Consider the following 16,940-nt stretch of genomic DNA (forward strand, 5'->3'; position numbering starts at 1 on the left):
TTATTGTTACAGTAATCCAGTTTATTCTCACTCAACTGTTAGATCATGATTTTCTTCTTTTTATTTGACTCGTTCCACTCTTCCCAGGGTGAAAAGGGGGATGCTGGTCCTGAGGGCACCACAGGAGACAGGGGTGAATTTGGCCTGAAAGGAAAGGAAGGACCCCCTGGGCCTCCTGGGCTGGTGGGGGTGAGGGTGAGTGTTTCGGCAACCAGGTCCAAATTTCATTCAGTTCCAATAAAAAGACAGCTCTTTTGGTCCACTAGAACCCTGTTTGATTTTCTGTTATCAGGGTCAGGAGGGTAAACCTGGCAAAATTGGGGAAAGAGGAAGGCCAGGAGAAAAGGTTTGTCAGTTCACTTGCTTGAAGCTAAATACACCTTTCAATCTTGGATGTCTGTCAATTTACTCTCTTGCACTGGGAGTTAAAACGTTCTCTGCTGTAGTAGTAAACAAACAGAAAGGTCTGTAACCTCAATAAGCACAACACTGAAGGTGCTTGTCAAGTAGTGTTTTAGCATTAGATGTTTGATTTTGACAAACTAACTGCACAACTATTTGTATGCTCAGTGAATAGCTGCTCATTGATGGCCTTTCTCCAGGGGAGCAAAGGTCAACAAGGTTATCTGGGTGAGACTGGGCCAGCCGGTGTGCCGGGAGAGCTAGGATTTGTTGGGCAGAAGGGAGCAAGAGGAACTATCGGACCAGTGGTAAATTCTTTACAGTAGGACTAAAAGACTTAATTAGTGTGTTTGTATATATGGGCTAAATATATATATATCCCTAGGGTGCTCCAGGGAGAATGGGCCAACAAGGAGACCCGGGCATATCAGGTTACCAGGTAAGCCTTTGTTTAATTCAAGCATCTAATTGTGGGGTGTTATGAAAAATGAGAGACCCGAGGGGAATATTCAAACAGCCAGGTTTTCATCTTCAGGCTCTGTACAGACTCACATAAAAAGGGTTGTTTTTTCATGGGTCATTGCGATGATTCTTGCGTACAAAACGATCCCTATGAGTGCCACCTACTTCAGTCAGAGAATATATGAGATGACGATCTATAAAAAATATAACAGTAAAATGCAACACTATTATTGCATATAAGACGGAATAATATCATTAACCTGGGGATTAATCTTATCGAGTCGCAAAATAAACATTTTCATTCAAGTTTATTATTATATCACTGTATGCGCTCTCAGTGCCGCTGTTTCACAAAACTGAAAACTATATTGAAGTAAAGGCCAGTGACACTGTTGGATGCAGTCAGATTGTTTTTTCTGATCTTCTTCTATCTTACAAACATGTCACACTGTGAAGCTTAAGCTCAGAGCTTGCTTTTCTGAAATGAGGTTGGGTCATAATCGTATTTTCTTGTCATAGGGTCACGTTGGACCACCAGGCCCACTGGGACCACCTGGGCCAAAAGGTGAAAAGGTACATTCCCATTCTTATTTACTGCCTCGAATAGGCAGTTGCTCTTTGTGTCTAATGAGCTCTTCCTAACAATGTATGTAGCACATTGTCTTTGAGTGCATGGTCAGGAATGTTTTTTTGGGATACACTTGAACTTCAGTTGTGTCTCTAATTAGTGCTTCCTGTGTCTATCTTGTTGTCCTTGCAATATCCCCAAAGTCATCTCTAATTTGATCAGTGATATGAACTAGGACACACCCAATTAACTCAGTGTATCAAGTGTATATAATTAGCCAAGCACCTGGACTCTTCTGCACATGATTTTGGCGAGATTAGCCACATAATTTGTGTTTATTTGACAGGAGCAGCATAGAATGTAACTCACTGCACCACAGTTTTAGTGAGATGCTAATTTGCAATTTTTTTCGTCCCTTGGCAGAAGCCATCTGGATGTGGATATTTGTCATTTTCCCTTTGCCAATATCCTAGATATGATGGCTATGCTTGTGCTCTAATTAAATCAATATCATCCAATCACATGGATGATTGCAAAATTTATGACCGTCAATAAAAAATACTGCAGATAAATACAGATCTGTCACAGTTCTGTTTTTATCATTTTTGCTACAGTACATTTTCGTTCATTTACTTGGCCCCTGCTCAGCCCTAATTATACTTCAGCTTTTTATTTTCCTTTCTGGGCTCTTCAATTATTTATTTCATTTGATACATGCACAGCACATACCTATTAAAATTATACACATATCTGTGGCTATTGTTTAATGAATCTCATAAAGACCCTGGAACAAATATTGGCTCCATTTATGTAAAATGGAATCATTGTGGGTAATAGTGCATGTAATGATTTGCCATTCATAGAAAGAGAGCAAGCCATGTGTTTCAAACAAAGCATGCATTGATTTTGCAAAGACCGCTGGATTTAAGGGAAAATCTACTGATTGCGGTTGTTTTTTTTCTCTATGTTGCTCAATTAGGGTGAACAGGGAGATGACAGCAAATTAGAAGGTCTCCCAGGTCCTGAAGGTGACAGAGTGAGTTTCCGAGATTTAGCAGTTTTTCAAGTGCTGGTTCTCTGTGTGCTCTTCCTGATTGTTTATTATGTTTTCCAATCTTAATCCAGGGTCGTCCTGGAGACAGAGGGGAGAGAGGAGAACCAGGTGACCCTGGACAGACTGTAAGTAAAGTTTAAAAAAAAGTGATATGCTCCTCTTTTTTACATTATTTTTGGTGTAAACGGGGTTAAAATCAGTATTGAAATGAAGAAAATAAACATTTTCAGGGTCAAATAGGTTTTGATGGAGCAAGAGGGGAACCTGGTGCCCCTGGCCTTCCTGTAAGCATACTTTTTCTTGTAAACTGTAAAACTCAGTTGTATGAATATTGTGTAAAATTGTCCATAAAAAAAACTGCGATCATTAAATCAAACACTAATAATCATTTCAGGGGAAACCTGGACCAAAGGGACAACCAGGACTGAAAGGATCCAAAGGTGACCAAGTAAGGACATAAATAGTTCCAAGATTTTACATTTAGGAGTAACTTAATCACCTCTTCCAATGTTACTGGGATATTATTATTACTGTATTTTCTTTTATGTACCCGTGTCTGAACCTTGACATGAATTCTTTGTGTTTCAGGGTCAGAAAGGAAAATCAGGGGCAAGAGGTGTATCTGGTACCAAAGGGCCACCAGTGAGTTGGACAAACTCCTTGTCTGCTTATATAATGAAACCTTAACTTAAACATTAACATAAAGTTTTCTGATCGTCCAAGGGTCCCGAGGGTTCTACTGGTCCACGTGGGGTTGTTGGGAGGGAGGGACTTGAGGGTCCACCTGGTATGGATGGCCAGCCTGGCATAGATGGAAGTAAAGGCGTTAAGGTGAAGACACTGTCAGTGGTGCCTGTTTCATTGAATGAAAAGAAAATATTGCTCATTAATTGCCTCCTGTATTTAGGGGGAGCAAGGAGAAGATGGAAACGTGGGCTTTCCTGGAAAACCTGGGCAGCAGGGTGAAAAGGGTGTAACAGGGCTTCCTGGAAATCAAGGATCCTTTGGTCCAAAGGTGATGATGATGAAATGATGGTTGACAGCTTGCCTGGCTTTGATCATATTCACAAGGAACATGTTAACTTACAGCATAAGAATCTTTATAGACTGCAGTGCAGGCAAAATTGTTGCTGATATTACTCGTAATTGCCAGAAAGCTTTTAATCTGCTATAAATGCCTCCCTCAGCAACATAATGCTGCCTTTATATGTGGAGCCTTATGTAATTTCAAAGGCTGAATGCTGCATAAAGTCTTTATACTGTTTCTCAGAAGACCTACTATCCATTGCAATAATGTCTGGAAGTTTGTGTTGGAAAGTATCAATGAATTGCCACAGTTTTTGTTTGCATGTCCTTGAAAATATTATATAAGATGCAAATATGCAAGACAAACAGAGAGGCTGTATTTATGAGATCTGCAGCATTGGACAGTTTTCACCTTGCTGCCCCACTCAGGGCATCAAGTTGCATTCTAATTTTGTTATATGTGATGATCTAAACATAAACATGCCAAGTTTTGATGAACTGTAGCTTGGTTCTTCTGCATCTAAATCTAAACCGATTTAAGGGACACCCAAACGAGAAAGCAACAGGCCAGCACAACTGTATTTTAGGTTAAGTTTTGCTACTGATACTTGCTACATGATTAGGGACCACACTAAATGCAATTAGCAGTGCCTTATCACAGAAAACATGAAGTAGGTGCTCGCTGAACTATAGTGACTTCTGTATTTTTGTTAAAGTATCTATACAGAGGTTATGGCATGGATGTAAAAACGATTCTCATGTGATTGCATTTCTTCTATAGGGCGAGAAGGGGCTCCCAGGACAAATTGGTCCAGCAGGGAAGAGAGGATCCATTGGCGGGATGGGATTACCAGGAAAACAAGGAGATCAGGGAGTTAAAGGGCAACCAGTGAGGGCTGATTCTTTTTTTCTTACAACTCAAATTCCTTTATAGGACAGCATTCTTTTGCTAGGCAATAATATCCATACTTTTCTTCCTTCTTTTTTATTAGGGAGATACTGGCGAACAAGGATTTCCGGGGGTGTTTGGTCTCTTTGGACCAAAGGTAAGCTTCTACACATTCTCCATTTAGAAGTGATGACCTCAGGCCAACATTTTTAGACTGAATAAAGTTTTTAACCTTTAGAATAGGCTTATTAAAGTAATTTGTGGGTTTAAGTCACCTTAAGGCTGAAAAACTTTTTTAAAGTCTAAAAGTCTTAAGTTGTCGAGAGCTGCATAATATTATATGATTTTTGGAAATATTAGACATGAAAGCTGTTTGGTATTACTGTAACATGCCTCAGGATGACATCTGCTACACCATAAGTTTTACTTACAGCACTGCTGAAGTATATATCATTACAAGCTGAAGAAACAGAATAGGCTTTATTGGAGTCTGAGTCTTTAATTTAAAACCCTGAGAGTGATGTTGGATATTTTCCTGCAGTGGGGAGTTGAACAAGAGTGTCGAGCGCATGAGCTTTGTGCCGGTGCTCGGTAGAGTTTATAATGGTCGTTCTTACTCAGAAGAAATGGGCAAGAATAGTTAAAGCATGACAAGTTCTGGAGTGATGTTACGTTTGTGATGTCAACAATATTGATAACTATAATAAGTATAAAATGTAGTGTTTTTGTAATGGCACTTTTTATGGTCAGGGCTTCTGTAAAACACTGTGCTTCAAACCATTTACTTCTTTTTTATATACATATTTAAAAGTAAAACTGTCAGCGCATGTGCTGTTCACCTGTTGGATAAATGTTTGAAATAGCACATCTGTGACAGCACCTCCATGTTTGTGAAACCAAACTTTAGATTTATAAGAATATTCTGCGCTGCTGTGTTCTGTGCTTGTAAACCGCTTAGCTTTAGATTCCAGACTGCTCGTTTAAAAAAGTAATTTTTAACAACTTACATACTTGAAGAATAACTGTTTATTAATTTAAAAAGCTGCCTAATTGATGTAGTTTTTGTTTGTACTCTTACCTCTGCAAAAAGAGAGATGCTAACACCTTGAAGCTAAGTTACTTTTTACACAATCTAAGGTAAATCCACACAAAATTTCTAAAGCAACTTTTTAAATGGGATATTAAAAAATAGTTTTCTTTGTTTGATAAAATAATTTGCTGATATGTATAGTGCAGTAAAGTACTATTTTACTGTATTAATATTATAAAATGACTATTATAATAGTAGATGTATAAATTTAATGCACATGGGGCTTTGACACAGACACAATCTTAGACCTGCTTCTTAATGAATTGCAGCTAGAGACATTTCTTCAGCAGCTTTAATGGTGATGGAGGAGGACAGTTTAAAACTGGCATATAGCTGTTTAAACATATTAACATCAGACAATATCATGAGAATCAGGGTTTCCCATCATCCAGTTTCTCACATGTAGCACACAGCTTTGGATGTGTTCTCACTACTTTAAATAACATGTTTGGTTTAGACAAAGAAATACAAATACTATTGTCTTTATTTCTTGTGCTTGTTTCTAGGGACCTCCAGGAGACACTGGCCCAGCAGGGATACAGGGACCAAAAGGACCACGTGGTTTGATGGTAAGATGAAGATTAACGGTAGTTTGGCAACTCAGTGCAGTATTTCAGCCAATGTCTGTGCACTGAACTCTCACAAACTGCACACTTGGCATGAAAATTAAGTACCGCTTCATCAGATGCTACATCATCCGTCCTCAGTCACTTACATGCTTCTGCTTTCCAGGGTATGGAGGGTGCTTTGGGCCCCGTTGGCATCATTGGCCCCAGCGGTCATCCTGTATGTACCTCGTATGTCATCCCATGTGCCAAGCTTTATGTGACTTCTCCCTGGTTTTTTGGCAATGATGGAGTGATCCTTTGTCTTGTTTCTCTCCATCAGGGACCCCAGGGTGACAAAGGAATTCGAGGGGAGACGGTGCGTGGCGCTGTTTTGATGAATCCTTTTCTGTCTTTACTGTGAGCACAGAATAGGATACTTAGTATGGAGACAGCACACCGCTCAGCCTCCTTTGCCCTCAGGACTTTTCATTTCCTATTGTGTTCCACTGTTTGTTGTTACACTCACAGTGACACTTAGCTGCTGTGGAAATCCTGTCAGGGTGATAAATGTTGGCTGCTTGCTCCTCTCAAGCTTTTTAAGAGGTTTGTTGAGCGCTCATACACAGGCATAATTCACAACCTCACTCTTAAAACGCCAACAACATTCATGTATGGGTTTGCCGTGTGGAAATAGGATTTGCTGTGTGGAAATAAGATTTCTGAGTGTAGGCTTGCAAAGAAGCAAGAGGGCAATTCAAAATACAGCAGATAAAGACTGTCTGTTGAATTGGTAGCACTAAGATGCCATTACACTGTACAAGATAATATAATGTCGTCTCTGCACTTATATTGATTGTATTGCTTTCATCTCTCTAACAGGGGATGCAGGGACCTAGAGTGAGTAATTAATCACCTCTGTAGCTTTTACATTATTTTTTTCGAAGCATGAAAAGAAATAAATGACCTTAATCTCTTTTTATAAAAGCCAAGTTATAAATATTTTGAAGCCTAATGTGTGAATGGAACTTTTTAGGGATCTCCTGGTCCTCGTGGACCACCTGGACCAACCGTGAGTTCTTCTTTTTCTACATTTTAAAAAGGCAGATTTCTGTTTCAGACAATCTGGGGTTGATTTCGATGTTTAATGCGTATGGGGGGAAATGCCAGGGAAAATTATGTTTAGTTGAAATGGATGACTTTTGTATTTTCCAGAAAATATAAATAAATTAATTGATCTCTGGCAAAGACAGCATGATTTAGTGGGAGAACAGACTGAGACACACTGAGAGTAAAAAGTAGGAAAACGTGGGATTCCCTTTAAGTCTGCTGGAAAATAATTTGAAGAATAAAGAGTCATTTGTACATCTACACTTTAAACTATAAACATACGGTGCTATTTACGGGATAATCTAACTGGTTACACCTGCTTTTTTCCCCACTGTGATCTAATACAAATAGCTTTTGGCTAGCGGCTTTTCTTTTCTGCATTTGATACGCTTTATTTCCTGCGTTTTCATGCCTCATTTCCTCTGCATTCATGATTGTGTCTTATCTGCACGTTGGGAGAAAATTAAACACCACCACCGACAGGGTAGATCAGGATTTACAGAACTGTTTCATGAACACAAATGCACTAAACGGCTGTTGTTACATAAATGCAGATAAGACAAAATAAGTTGTAATATAACAGGTTTTTTTCTGTTGTTTTCTAGGGGCGTCCCAGTTCTGCCCTTTCACTTGTAAGTGTGTTTCACCTGTTTTGTTAAACTGGATTTTTCTGGGATTAATCACATAATGCAAGCCCAATAGGTTACCTTCATGCCTTGCTACTTTTTTTTTCTGGCAGAGAAATGAAGCCCTCGGTGCTGCTTTTCAAGTCATTATTGATTCTCATGCTGCACTGAGACAAGAGGTTTGTATTGATGGAAACTATGCAGCTAAAGTTAATTGGGTCACTGCAGCAGTACAGAATATAGTCATGACTATCACAGTTTTCAAGAATAGCTACAAATAAACCAACAGTTAACAATGAAATGTAGTTTCATATACTTAAAGACAAATTTCAAAACCTCAAGTGATTTATTTATGTGCAAATCAGAATTATCCGAGCATGGACCTGCCCATGTTAGACCAGGGCAATGGGATATTTAAGACGCTGCAGCATCTCAGCACTCTGATCCAGAGTCTTAAGAACCCGCTGGGAACCCGGGACAATCCTGCCCGAATCTGCAGAGATCTCTACAACTGTGAGCAGAAGATGTATGACGGTGAGGAAATATTTAAACAGGACCATCATTTCTGCGCACATATGGTCTCTGTTTATGTGGTTAAGGGTTGTTCTCCCATCCTTCCTTCATGTTGAAAGGCACTTACTGGATTGATCCAAACCTCGGATGCGTAGCTGACACGATTGAGGTGACGTGCAACTTCACTGGTGGAGGACAAACTTGCCTGAAGCCTCTCACAGTTTCCAAGGTTAGGTTATCTATTTTTATCCATTTGCCTCAGCTAGATACAATATCCTGTAAAATGTAAATACATGTCACTTAGATACAGACGAGATTGCTTTGCATACTATGCAGATGGTGGGTAAATATCAAATCCACGATTGCTTGTGTCCTTGTGGAAAATGTTCTCCTCGTGTTGGCTTCAGAAAGATTTCTAAAAAAGTAGAGAGGCTTGGGGTTTAAGATGGGCCATGTGTGTGCATAATGACACTCGTGCAATAAATAAAGGAGCACAGCTGTTCAATTTCTGGCTCTGCACAATAAACTCTAGGACTATTTGGAAAGATCACAGTCGTAGTGAATCTTAAGGCATCCCATTTGGTCTTCAGACTTGGCCAAGTCATCATCAAACACACACTGAGTTGGCAAGTAAATCCTCAGACTATGAAAATACCCTTTATCCACTGATTCTTTTGTCATTTCAACTTGAAGATATTGCAACAAAACACCGAATGGCACACAATAACACAAATATGGACTGATCCATTTCCTTGGTAAACTGTGAATATAATAACAGGGTTAGACAGTCATAATTAAGGTACAATCTGTGATCCAGATGTACCTCATTCAGATTCATAGCAGAGCTGCAGTCTGTTATCAACATCCAAACAGATTGTGCTCAAGTCTGTTCATTAGAAAGACTAACAATTGGTTATTTTTAATTGTAAACTAACAATTGTTAGGGGTTGCTATCATTTATCTTAGTTTAACTGCTTTTCTGAATGTACTATAGTAAATTTACTGCAAAAATCATGGTCAAAAAGAGTAAATGATGTAAGATGAAGCCAATACACTCAGTATACAGCAAATTAGTTTGTCATAACACCAAGTCGTCCAGATTCTGAACTTGACCTTTTCACTTTTAAATGCATTGAGAAAAATCTACTTACTTTATAGTTGGACACCGGGGTCGGTCGCATCCAGATGAACTTCATCCACCTTTTGAGCACTGAGGCTGTGCAGCACATCATCATTCACTGCCTCAACATGTCTGTGTGGGCAGCAGGGCCTTCCCTCCAACGTTCATCCACAGCTGTAAGCTTCAAGGCCTGGACAGGGGAGAGGATTGGTGCAGGAGACCCCCTGCAGCCGCTCGTACCCAGAGATGACTGCTGGGTATGCGTCGTTACCGTTATGGCACTGAAGTCAATGCAATACTCAGTACTTTGGTCTTAATTGTATTATTATAATAAATTTAGTCTTTTGGGGCATTTTTTTTTTTGTACAAAGCAAGAAATGTTTTTTTTTTTCCTTTTAGGGCAGCGGTCCCCAACCTTTTTTGCACCACGGACCGGTTTATGTCCGACAATATTTTCACGGACCAGCCTTTAAGGTGTCGCAGATAAATACAACAAAATAAAACCAGCACCGGTACCAAAAAAAGAAGATTCATTCATAAGACGGGAAAAGACCCGGGGAAACCGAGTTAATGATAAAAACACAAAAGAAAATAACCCTGAAAACCATAAATTTCACACCCGAGCCTCAACTCTTGCGGTCCAGTACCAAACGACTCACCGGTCCGTGGCCCGGAGGTTGGGGACCGCTGTTATAGAGCGTGCTTTGAAGACTTTATGACAAGTTCCTCTAAAGACATAACTTGATGTTTTAACAGCCAGTTGGCTGTTTCATCAGTTATACAGAGATACTGGTTAACCAAGTTTTTTGTTTAGTTTTTTTCTTTAAGCCTTCATGCTTCACAAAGCTAATCACCTTTTCACCCTAGCTCCATTCTTCAATATTCAACCTAATATTACGTGGGTTAATGCAGTTTGGTTTGATGTGCTCACAGCATCAAAAAAAGGAATGCAGCATTAGCCTTCTTTCCATAAATGCTGTCCCGGTTACTTTGGATAATCCACAAAACTCTTTGTCAGTAGTTTCTGGAAGGAGCATTTATTTGGTAGAAAGTCATTCCAATTAAAATTATTCCCAGTGACGTCTGAGGATTATCGAGAATAGACTGCTTTTTAGTGAGGGGCCCAGTTAAATACCATTTACCTCTTTTTGCATTGGTTTTGAAGACAGTGATGGATATCTGAAAACGAGCTGATAAAATTGTGTCAATATAGAAATGACACCAGGCGACGGAGAACTGAATCTTTCATGTGATTTTGTGATTATGTCCCATAACACTATGCAAATCTGGCTTTCAGATCAAGGATGGGCGCTGGCATCAGACGCATTTTATCTTCCAGAGCCAGGATCCAAACTTACTCCCCATAGTGGATGTGCACAACCTCCCAACTGCAGAGCCCGGCGCACACTATCACCTAGAGGTTGGACCTGTGTGCTTCTTATAAATAACTGTGGCACGCTCCTAAAAGCAGTGACTTCATGGAAAATTTTGGATGAGGGAGAACAGCACTTCAGTGATTTGCAAAAAAGAAAAAAACACACAAAAAAAACAACCTCCCATTTTTTTCACCCCAAAATATGCTTGGACTGCAGAAACAGGAGGGGCGCCAGATAAAGAAGGCCCATTGGAATCGCAGAGATAAGACTTCTGGCACTAATCAGCATATGCAACACAATAAGCTCCTTTTGTTAGAGACTTGTTTGTGTGGCACAAGACCTGGATGCCCCTTTTGAAAGGAAGTATTATGAACGTCTCATTTCTGTCATCTCTCAGACCATGGTGTATCATAGTTTCTTCACGGTCTGACTTGTATGGAAATACAGAACAGTTCAAATTCAGTTACTCCTTCTTTCAATGTTTAAGTATTATTTAAACATGTATATGTACTGTATATTGTAAGATAAAGTGCAATAGTTATTGTTACAAAGCCTTTAAGGATACATGGTATCAATGTCATATCACTCATTCAGGTATAGTGTGCTTCAGGCACACACACACAGTCTCCAGGTAAGTCTTTTTGAGCCTCTATTAACTGTCCAGTGCTATGAGACACCACATTTATGCGGATATCGTCACACAAATAACTGCTGTGGGGTGCCTTAAATGTCAAGGTGGAGCAAAGATTTCTCGTGTGAACTGAAAAAAAAAGTGTCAAGATGCTACCTCGTTCTGTTCCTCCCATCCCGCAGCAAAACAAGTCGTTGCCTGATATGATCTGGGATGACACAGAGGTGACACCTGGTGCTGCCGCAGTCGACACGCGTATGATAAACTCTTGTCAGCAAAGCTAGGTCTGTGCTTTTAAAGGGAAGACTGTTACGTATACATACAGGCCAAATTTCTTAAATTATATTTTCAAGGTATTACCATTTTCAATATTCTTTGTATGATTCTGACAAAATAATTTAAGTTTGTCAAAATGTAAATGTATAGCTATGCAACATTTATTATCAGTGGATTTTATTTAAAGATTATTTAAAATCTTCAAACTAGGCACCATTTTAGGATTGTATTTTATTTTTTGTCATTTGGAGGTTTAAAGGTTCTTACTGAAATATGCAATAATGATAACAACTCAGAGGATTTTTTTTTGTTTTTACACTATACAACTCTTAACTACCATGGTACACAAGCTAACAGTGTTTTGGTCTGTACAGACATTTAAGTCTAACGCCTCGATAGGTAATTCGATAAAAAGTCTGAAAGCTTTGTTGATAAGTAGCTTTCCGAGTTTTTCTTCAAAGAAAATTTTCAAACGCAACAAAATAAATGCATTTAAACTGCCTGTTTGTGACACTTTAGTTTCCTTTTGTTCATTTCACACCTGGAAATTTGATGTCGTGCCAGCCACTACTACCATTGTTCAGATGAAGGTAAATGGTGTCTGTGATGTCTTTTTTCTCTAGCAGCTTTCATCATCATTTAAATTTTAATGCCATTAGGGGGACTCGTTCAATGTTACTGCAGCCTTATGCAATTCAAAAACACAGACAGACTCGAGGTTTAAAAGTGTTATATTAGCAGAGTGCTGTATGGGTGTTGATAAGACCAGATAAGACCGTGTATGTACAGGGTGCTGTACATACACGGTCTTATCTCGGGCACATGGCATGACGACCGCCATCAATTGGCAGGTTGACTCCAGTAATGAAGCTGGCAGCATCAGACGCCAGGAAAGCAATGCTGTGGGCCACTTCTTCCACCTCGCCTGGTCGACCGAGGGCATGGGTCTGCTTACACTTATCAAGAAACTGGTGGTAAAAATATAAAACAATAAGAAAATAATGTATAAAGTTACATTTTTGGTTATGTTGCTAAAAAAATTAAAGAAATAGATCCTCACATTTGAGATGGCTTGAGTTGCATGACTGAGATTCTATACATATTTATTCAGCTGAATACAGTAAATATTACCTGGCTATACTGTTCCTCATTTAGTCCCGCTCTCTTGTGGACATCGGTGATGATCACACCAGGACTGAACAAATAAAATCAGAAATGAATTTTTTCTCCCCATCAGAGTTTTGGACAGTCAAACAGCACAGAATTGAAAGCATTTTTCACACATGGACTCTCGAAAAAGTTTGGAGAACCAGTTCAGGAGTTTGAAGTTGCCCCTTCTGTGTAGCACACAGCAGTAGGTAAATGGACTGATACTTAAACAACACCTTTCTATTCAGTTGAGCACTCAAAGCACTTTCTACTGCAAGTTCCATCCACCCAATCACACACAAAATCACACAGTGCTTTCTAAGCACCTTGTAACAGTGGCGCGCACACTCGCACTCCGATGAATGCATCAGGGGTGCCTAAGAACACTTCGGCACGAGGCTGGATGAGTCAGAGATTGATCCACTGACCGTTCCAATTGGGAAATGACTTGCTGTGCCACCTGAGCCACAGCCGCCCGCGGTAGTTGCTTGAGATGTCAAATTCTTTGTTTGGTTTATACCAGGGTGCTGCGTGGTTAGAGCAGGCAGGAGGCATATGATGCCCACTTTGCCTGTGCTATTTTCACTATTTTCACTTTTATCAGCACTATCCGCAATCTCTGAAAATGTGAAGGGCTGCACTGCACGTTTGAAAAACTTCTTATTAAAAGAAGAATGAGAAATGAATGTGATCATAAATCTGAACCTGTGCAACGATAACATGTTTATTGCACTTACCAGACAGAGTTCACTCTAACCTGCTTTGATGCCAGCTCTGAAATTTAAAAAAGTAATTATATGATGGTCCATTCTTGTGCCAATGCAAACTTTTATATTGCTGTCCACATGAAGGTAATAAAGAGCTCACCAAGCGCTATGCAACGTGTAAACTGATCAATAGCAGCCTTGGACATGCAATAGGCCAACACACCAGGGAACTACAGAGAGAAAAATTACACTTCTTTGAAGATGCTTTATAACACATAAGTTCATAAAGATATTTCATATGGATGGTGCTGTTTAAATATTGCGTCTACATGCAGAGTACCCACTGATCTCTGTCCGTTCACACTGGACACATTGACGATGGAGCCTTTGGTCTTGATCAGGTGCGGTACACAAAGCTGGGTCAGGTGGAATATAGATCTGTAATATATGAACTAAAATTACTTTTAAAAGTCTTTGAACATTAAATATGCAGTTATGATTCATTATAATAACCAGTGCTTGCCAGACTGCAAAGGTCAGTTAACATCCTGACATCTGTGATTGGCTTCACCATTGTAGTAAAAGCAGTATCTCACCAAAGCCTACATTAATCAGGCTACATCCAGTCTAGACAGCTGATGAATGGTTCTACTGAGATAATGTTCCTGTCGATAATTGCAGTGTTAAATCTGTATGTGCACAGAATTCACTTTTGCTTGTGAATTCCAACCTGTTTTTACAGCACAAATAGAATTAATGTAGTACTAAATGGATCCTACATTAGAAGGATTGGCCATCCTAAGTATGTAAAAAAATCGACTTCAAAAGGATACTGTGTTCTTATCAATTGTTTAACATTTTATATTTTAACACCCTTACATTTTCATACATGCAGCTTCATTGTGTCCATGGTGTGTAAAAATGGTTAAACATGCTTAATTCTACTTTTCAAGCACGCATGCACACGTTAAACAGAAAGCACTGCTAAACTGCTCACAAAATAATAAAATATTAGCTGTTAAACGTCACGTACAGTTTAGAATATTTAAATAAAATAAATCTCATATTTAGTTGTATTCAAATGCAGCATCTTAAAAAAATACCCTCACAGTTTGACAAGTATCATTATTATAAAGATATTCTTAATATATGAAGAGTGCCATGTAATAAATTATTTCTCTTTCCCAGTTTTATATCTAACTTCTTCTTTAATCAACAACTATATGGCTTTGTGAAACTGACACCAATACATCTCCTACATAAAGCCAGGTCTCCTACCTCACATTAACGTTCATGACCTTGTCATACTGAGCCAGGTCTGTTGTCTCGATGCTGCCCATTGCCAGTATGCCAGCACTGTTGACCAGCACATCCAGCCGGCCGAAGTGAGCGATAGTTTTCTCCACCGTCTTTTTCACAATCTCCTCATCAGTCAGGTCTCCAGGAACGAGTAGAGGCTGTATGCACACACAACCTTTCATTAAGAACTGGTTTTTAAATTATTTATAAAGTTGACAAAAATGTATGCCTTCAACACTAAAGTAACAGTAAATATAGAACAAACTGTTTTGTTAATGGCACAAATAATGGTCAAGTAATAACAATAGTGGCACCAGCCTTAAAAACTGCTTCTTTACACTCACCAGTCACTTTGTTAGTTACAATGCAAATATCTAATCAGCCAGTCTCTGAACATTTAGGTATGTAGACGTGGTCGGTAGGACCTGCTAAAGTTTAAGGTGAGCATCAGAATTGTCCTAGTATTTTAGAAACTGTTGATCTACTGGGGGGCTTTTTTTTCGCACACAACCATCTCACGGGTTCACAGAGAAGGGTTCAAAAAAAGAAGATATTCAGTGAGCAGCGGTTCTCTGGGCAAAAATAACTTGCCAACGCCAGAGGTCAAAGGAGAATGGCCATAATGCTTTGAGATGATTGTAACTCAAATAACCAGTCATTGCAACTAAGACATGCAGAAGAGCATTACTAAATGCAACACATCAAACCTTGAAATAGATGGACTACCACAGCAGAAGACCACACAGGGTACCACAGCAGGTGCTATTCCTGCTGCTTTGGATGGTAGGCTCAGAATTTGGCATAAACAACATGAAAGCACAGATCCATCCTGCATAGCATCAAAGGTTCAGGCTGCTGCTGAAGGTGTAATGGTGTGAACGGAGTTTTCTTGACACACTTTGAACATGAAAATGAGTTTGCACTTTGTTCAAATGGCCCCCAAAATGACCAGAATCCAACAGATGAGCTCTGGCATTGTGGTGAAATGGGAGATTTGTAAAATGGACATGCAGGGGACAAACCTGCAGCAGCTGTGTGATGCTATCAAGTCAATATGGACCAAAATCTCCAAAATGTTTCTTGTATGTTCTTGCATCTATGCCATGAAGATTTAAGGCAGTTGTGAAGGCAAAAAGGGGTCCACCCAGCTACTAGTAAGGTGTAATTTACAAAGTATACAGTAAGTAGGTATATGCATCTCTAGTAAATGCTTGTTTTTGTAATTCTGGTGTAGTTACAAACACCTAAATTGTTTAATAACTTAGTTCTGCTCATTAAATTGACCTCCTGTTGGTCATTAAATTGACCAACAGGAGGTCACAGGAGGTTACCAACCGCCAGAAAATGTATAAAAAGTATAATATTTTTATTACAGTATCCAACTTGTGTTTATTCAACTACATTATGGAAGTGTGTGCAGATGCATACTACGTTATGTACCTCGTCGGCTCCACAGTCTGTGCATTCTTTGGCTACTTTGTTGAGGTTTTCCACGTCGCGGCCGTTCAGAGCCAGCAGAGCTCCGAGTTTAGCGAACAGGACGCTCGTACCGGCTCCGATTCCCGAGCTGGCGCCAGTTATCAGGGCCACTTTCCCCTTCAGAGATGACACCTACAATGCACAGCAAAAAACTTCCAAGTCTTTCTCCGAGGTATCTTAACTTGCAGAAATAAGCCCGGATTTAGTTCAATTTTGTTGCCCTTATTAGCCAGGTCCCTCTTGGAAGTTAAATTTAACTCTCAATGAGAGTTTTCGCCTGGATAAAATAAATGAATAATAATAAATATATGACCAAACTCATAAATGAGCAACCATGAAGCACTGTAAACCCACGCAAGGCAATAAACTTACTTTAAACGCATCACCTGTAGCCATGATTTCTACCAGGGTCCGCGTGACAGTTGTCCACTACTGATGACGCAATGTGACGCAATAAGTCATTTGTAGTTCAAATGAGTTCTTAGGACTACAGGATGTGAAGCGGACTCTCACGGAAAAGATGCTGCATGTAAAACATATTCTAAAAAAACATGCTAAAATCAAAAGTATTTTTATTATAATAGTTTTTTATTTTATTTTATTTTTTTAAATACGCAA

The 16,940-nt window shown here is 39.4% G+C and overlaps 2 protein-coding genes across 4 annotated transcripts in view; one reads left to right on the top strand and one right to left on the bottom strand.

Annotated features, from left to right (window-relative positions):
* Positions 1–12,294, top strand: part of col27a1b (collagen, type XXVII, alpha 1b) — a 67,070-nt gene extending 54,776 nt beyond the window's left edge. For 2 of the 3 annotated variants that reach the window (XM_063489663.1, XM_063489664.1), the window contains 25 exons: positions 88–195; positions 293–346; positions 603–710; positions 788–841; positions 1,384–1,437; positions 2,412–2,468; positions 2,558–2,611; positions 2,717–2,770; positions 2,881–2,934; positions 3,075–3,128; positions 3,210–3,317; positions 3,394–3,501; positions 4,294–4,401; positions 4,505–4,558; positions 5,998–6,060; positions 6,224–6,277; positions 6,380–6,415; positions 6,919–6,936; positions 7,073–7,108; positions 7,752–7,778; positions 7,886–7,951; positions 8,138–8,306; positions 8,405–8,514; positions 9,444–9,662; positions 10,703–12,294. In XM_063489663.1, the coding sequence (XP_063345733.1) occupies positions 88–195; positions 293–346; positions 603–710; positions 788–841; positions 1,384–1,437; positions 2,412–2,468; positions 2,558–2,611; positions 2,717–2,770; positions 2,881–2,934; positions 3,075–3,128; positions 3,210–3,317; positions 3,394–3,501; positions 4,294–4,401; positions 4,505–4,558; positions 5,998–6,060; positions 6,224–6,277; positions 6,380–6,415; positions 6,919–6,936; positions 7,073–7,108; positions 7,752–7,778; positions 7,886–7,951; positions 8,138–8,306; positions 8,405–8,514; positions 9,444–9,662; positions 10,703–10,849 (1,974 nt within the window). In that variant the 3' untranslated portion in view covers positions 10,850–12,294. Of the gene's footprint in view, positions 1–87; positions 196–292; positions 347–602; positions 711–787; positions 842–1,383; positions 1,438–2,411; positions 2,469–2,557; positions 2,612–2,716; positions 2,771–2,880; positions 2,935–3,074; positions 3,129–3,209; positions 3,318–3,393; positions 3,502–4,293; positions 4,402–4,504; positions 4,559–5,997; positions 6,061–6,223; positions 6,289–6,379; positions 6,416–6,918; positions 6,937–7,072; positions 7,109–7,751; positions 7,779–7,885; positions 7,952–8,137; positions 8,307–8,404; positions 8,515–9,443; positions 9,663–10,702 lie in introns of those variants that run through there. The other variant, XM_063489665.1, reaches the window with a different exon arrangement.
* A 109-nt stretch (positions 12,295–12,403) lies between these two features.
* On the bottom strand, positions 12,404–16,764 carry zgc:101858 (uncharacterized protein LOC449555 homolog). Its single transcript, XM_063489666.1, has 8 exons — positions 16,695–16,764; positions 16,284–16,454; positions 14,823–15,001; positions 13,889–13,982; positions 13,705–13,774; positions 13,575–13,611; positions 12,820–12,883; positions 12,404–12,656 (listed from the first exon to the last, which is right to left on the bottom strand). The coding sequence occupies exons 1-8, from the start codon at positions 16,716–16,718 to the stop codon at positions 12,498–12,500; spliced, it is 798 nt and encodes a 265-aa protein (XP_063345736.1). The 5' UTR covers positions 16,719–16,764; the 3' UTR covers positions 12,404–12,497.
* Between the last annotated feature and the right edge of the window lie 176 nt (positions 16,765–16,940).

The sequence above is a fragment of the Pelmatolapia mariae genome, linkage group LG12 (genome assembly GCF_036321145.2).
Source record: "Pelmatolapia mariae isolate MD_Pm_ZW linkage group LG12, Pm_UMD_F_2, whole genome shotgun sequence".
Lineage (NCBI taxonomy): Eukaryota > Metazoa > Chordata > Actinopteri > Cichliformes > Cichlidae > Pelmatolapia > Pelmatolapia mariae.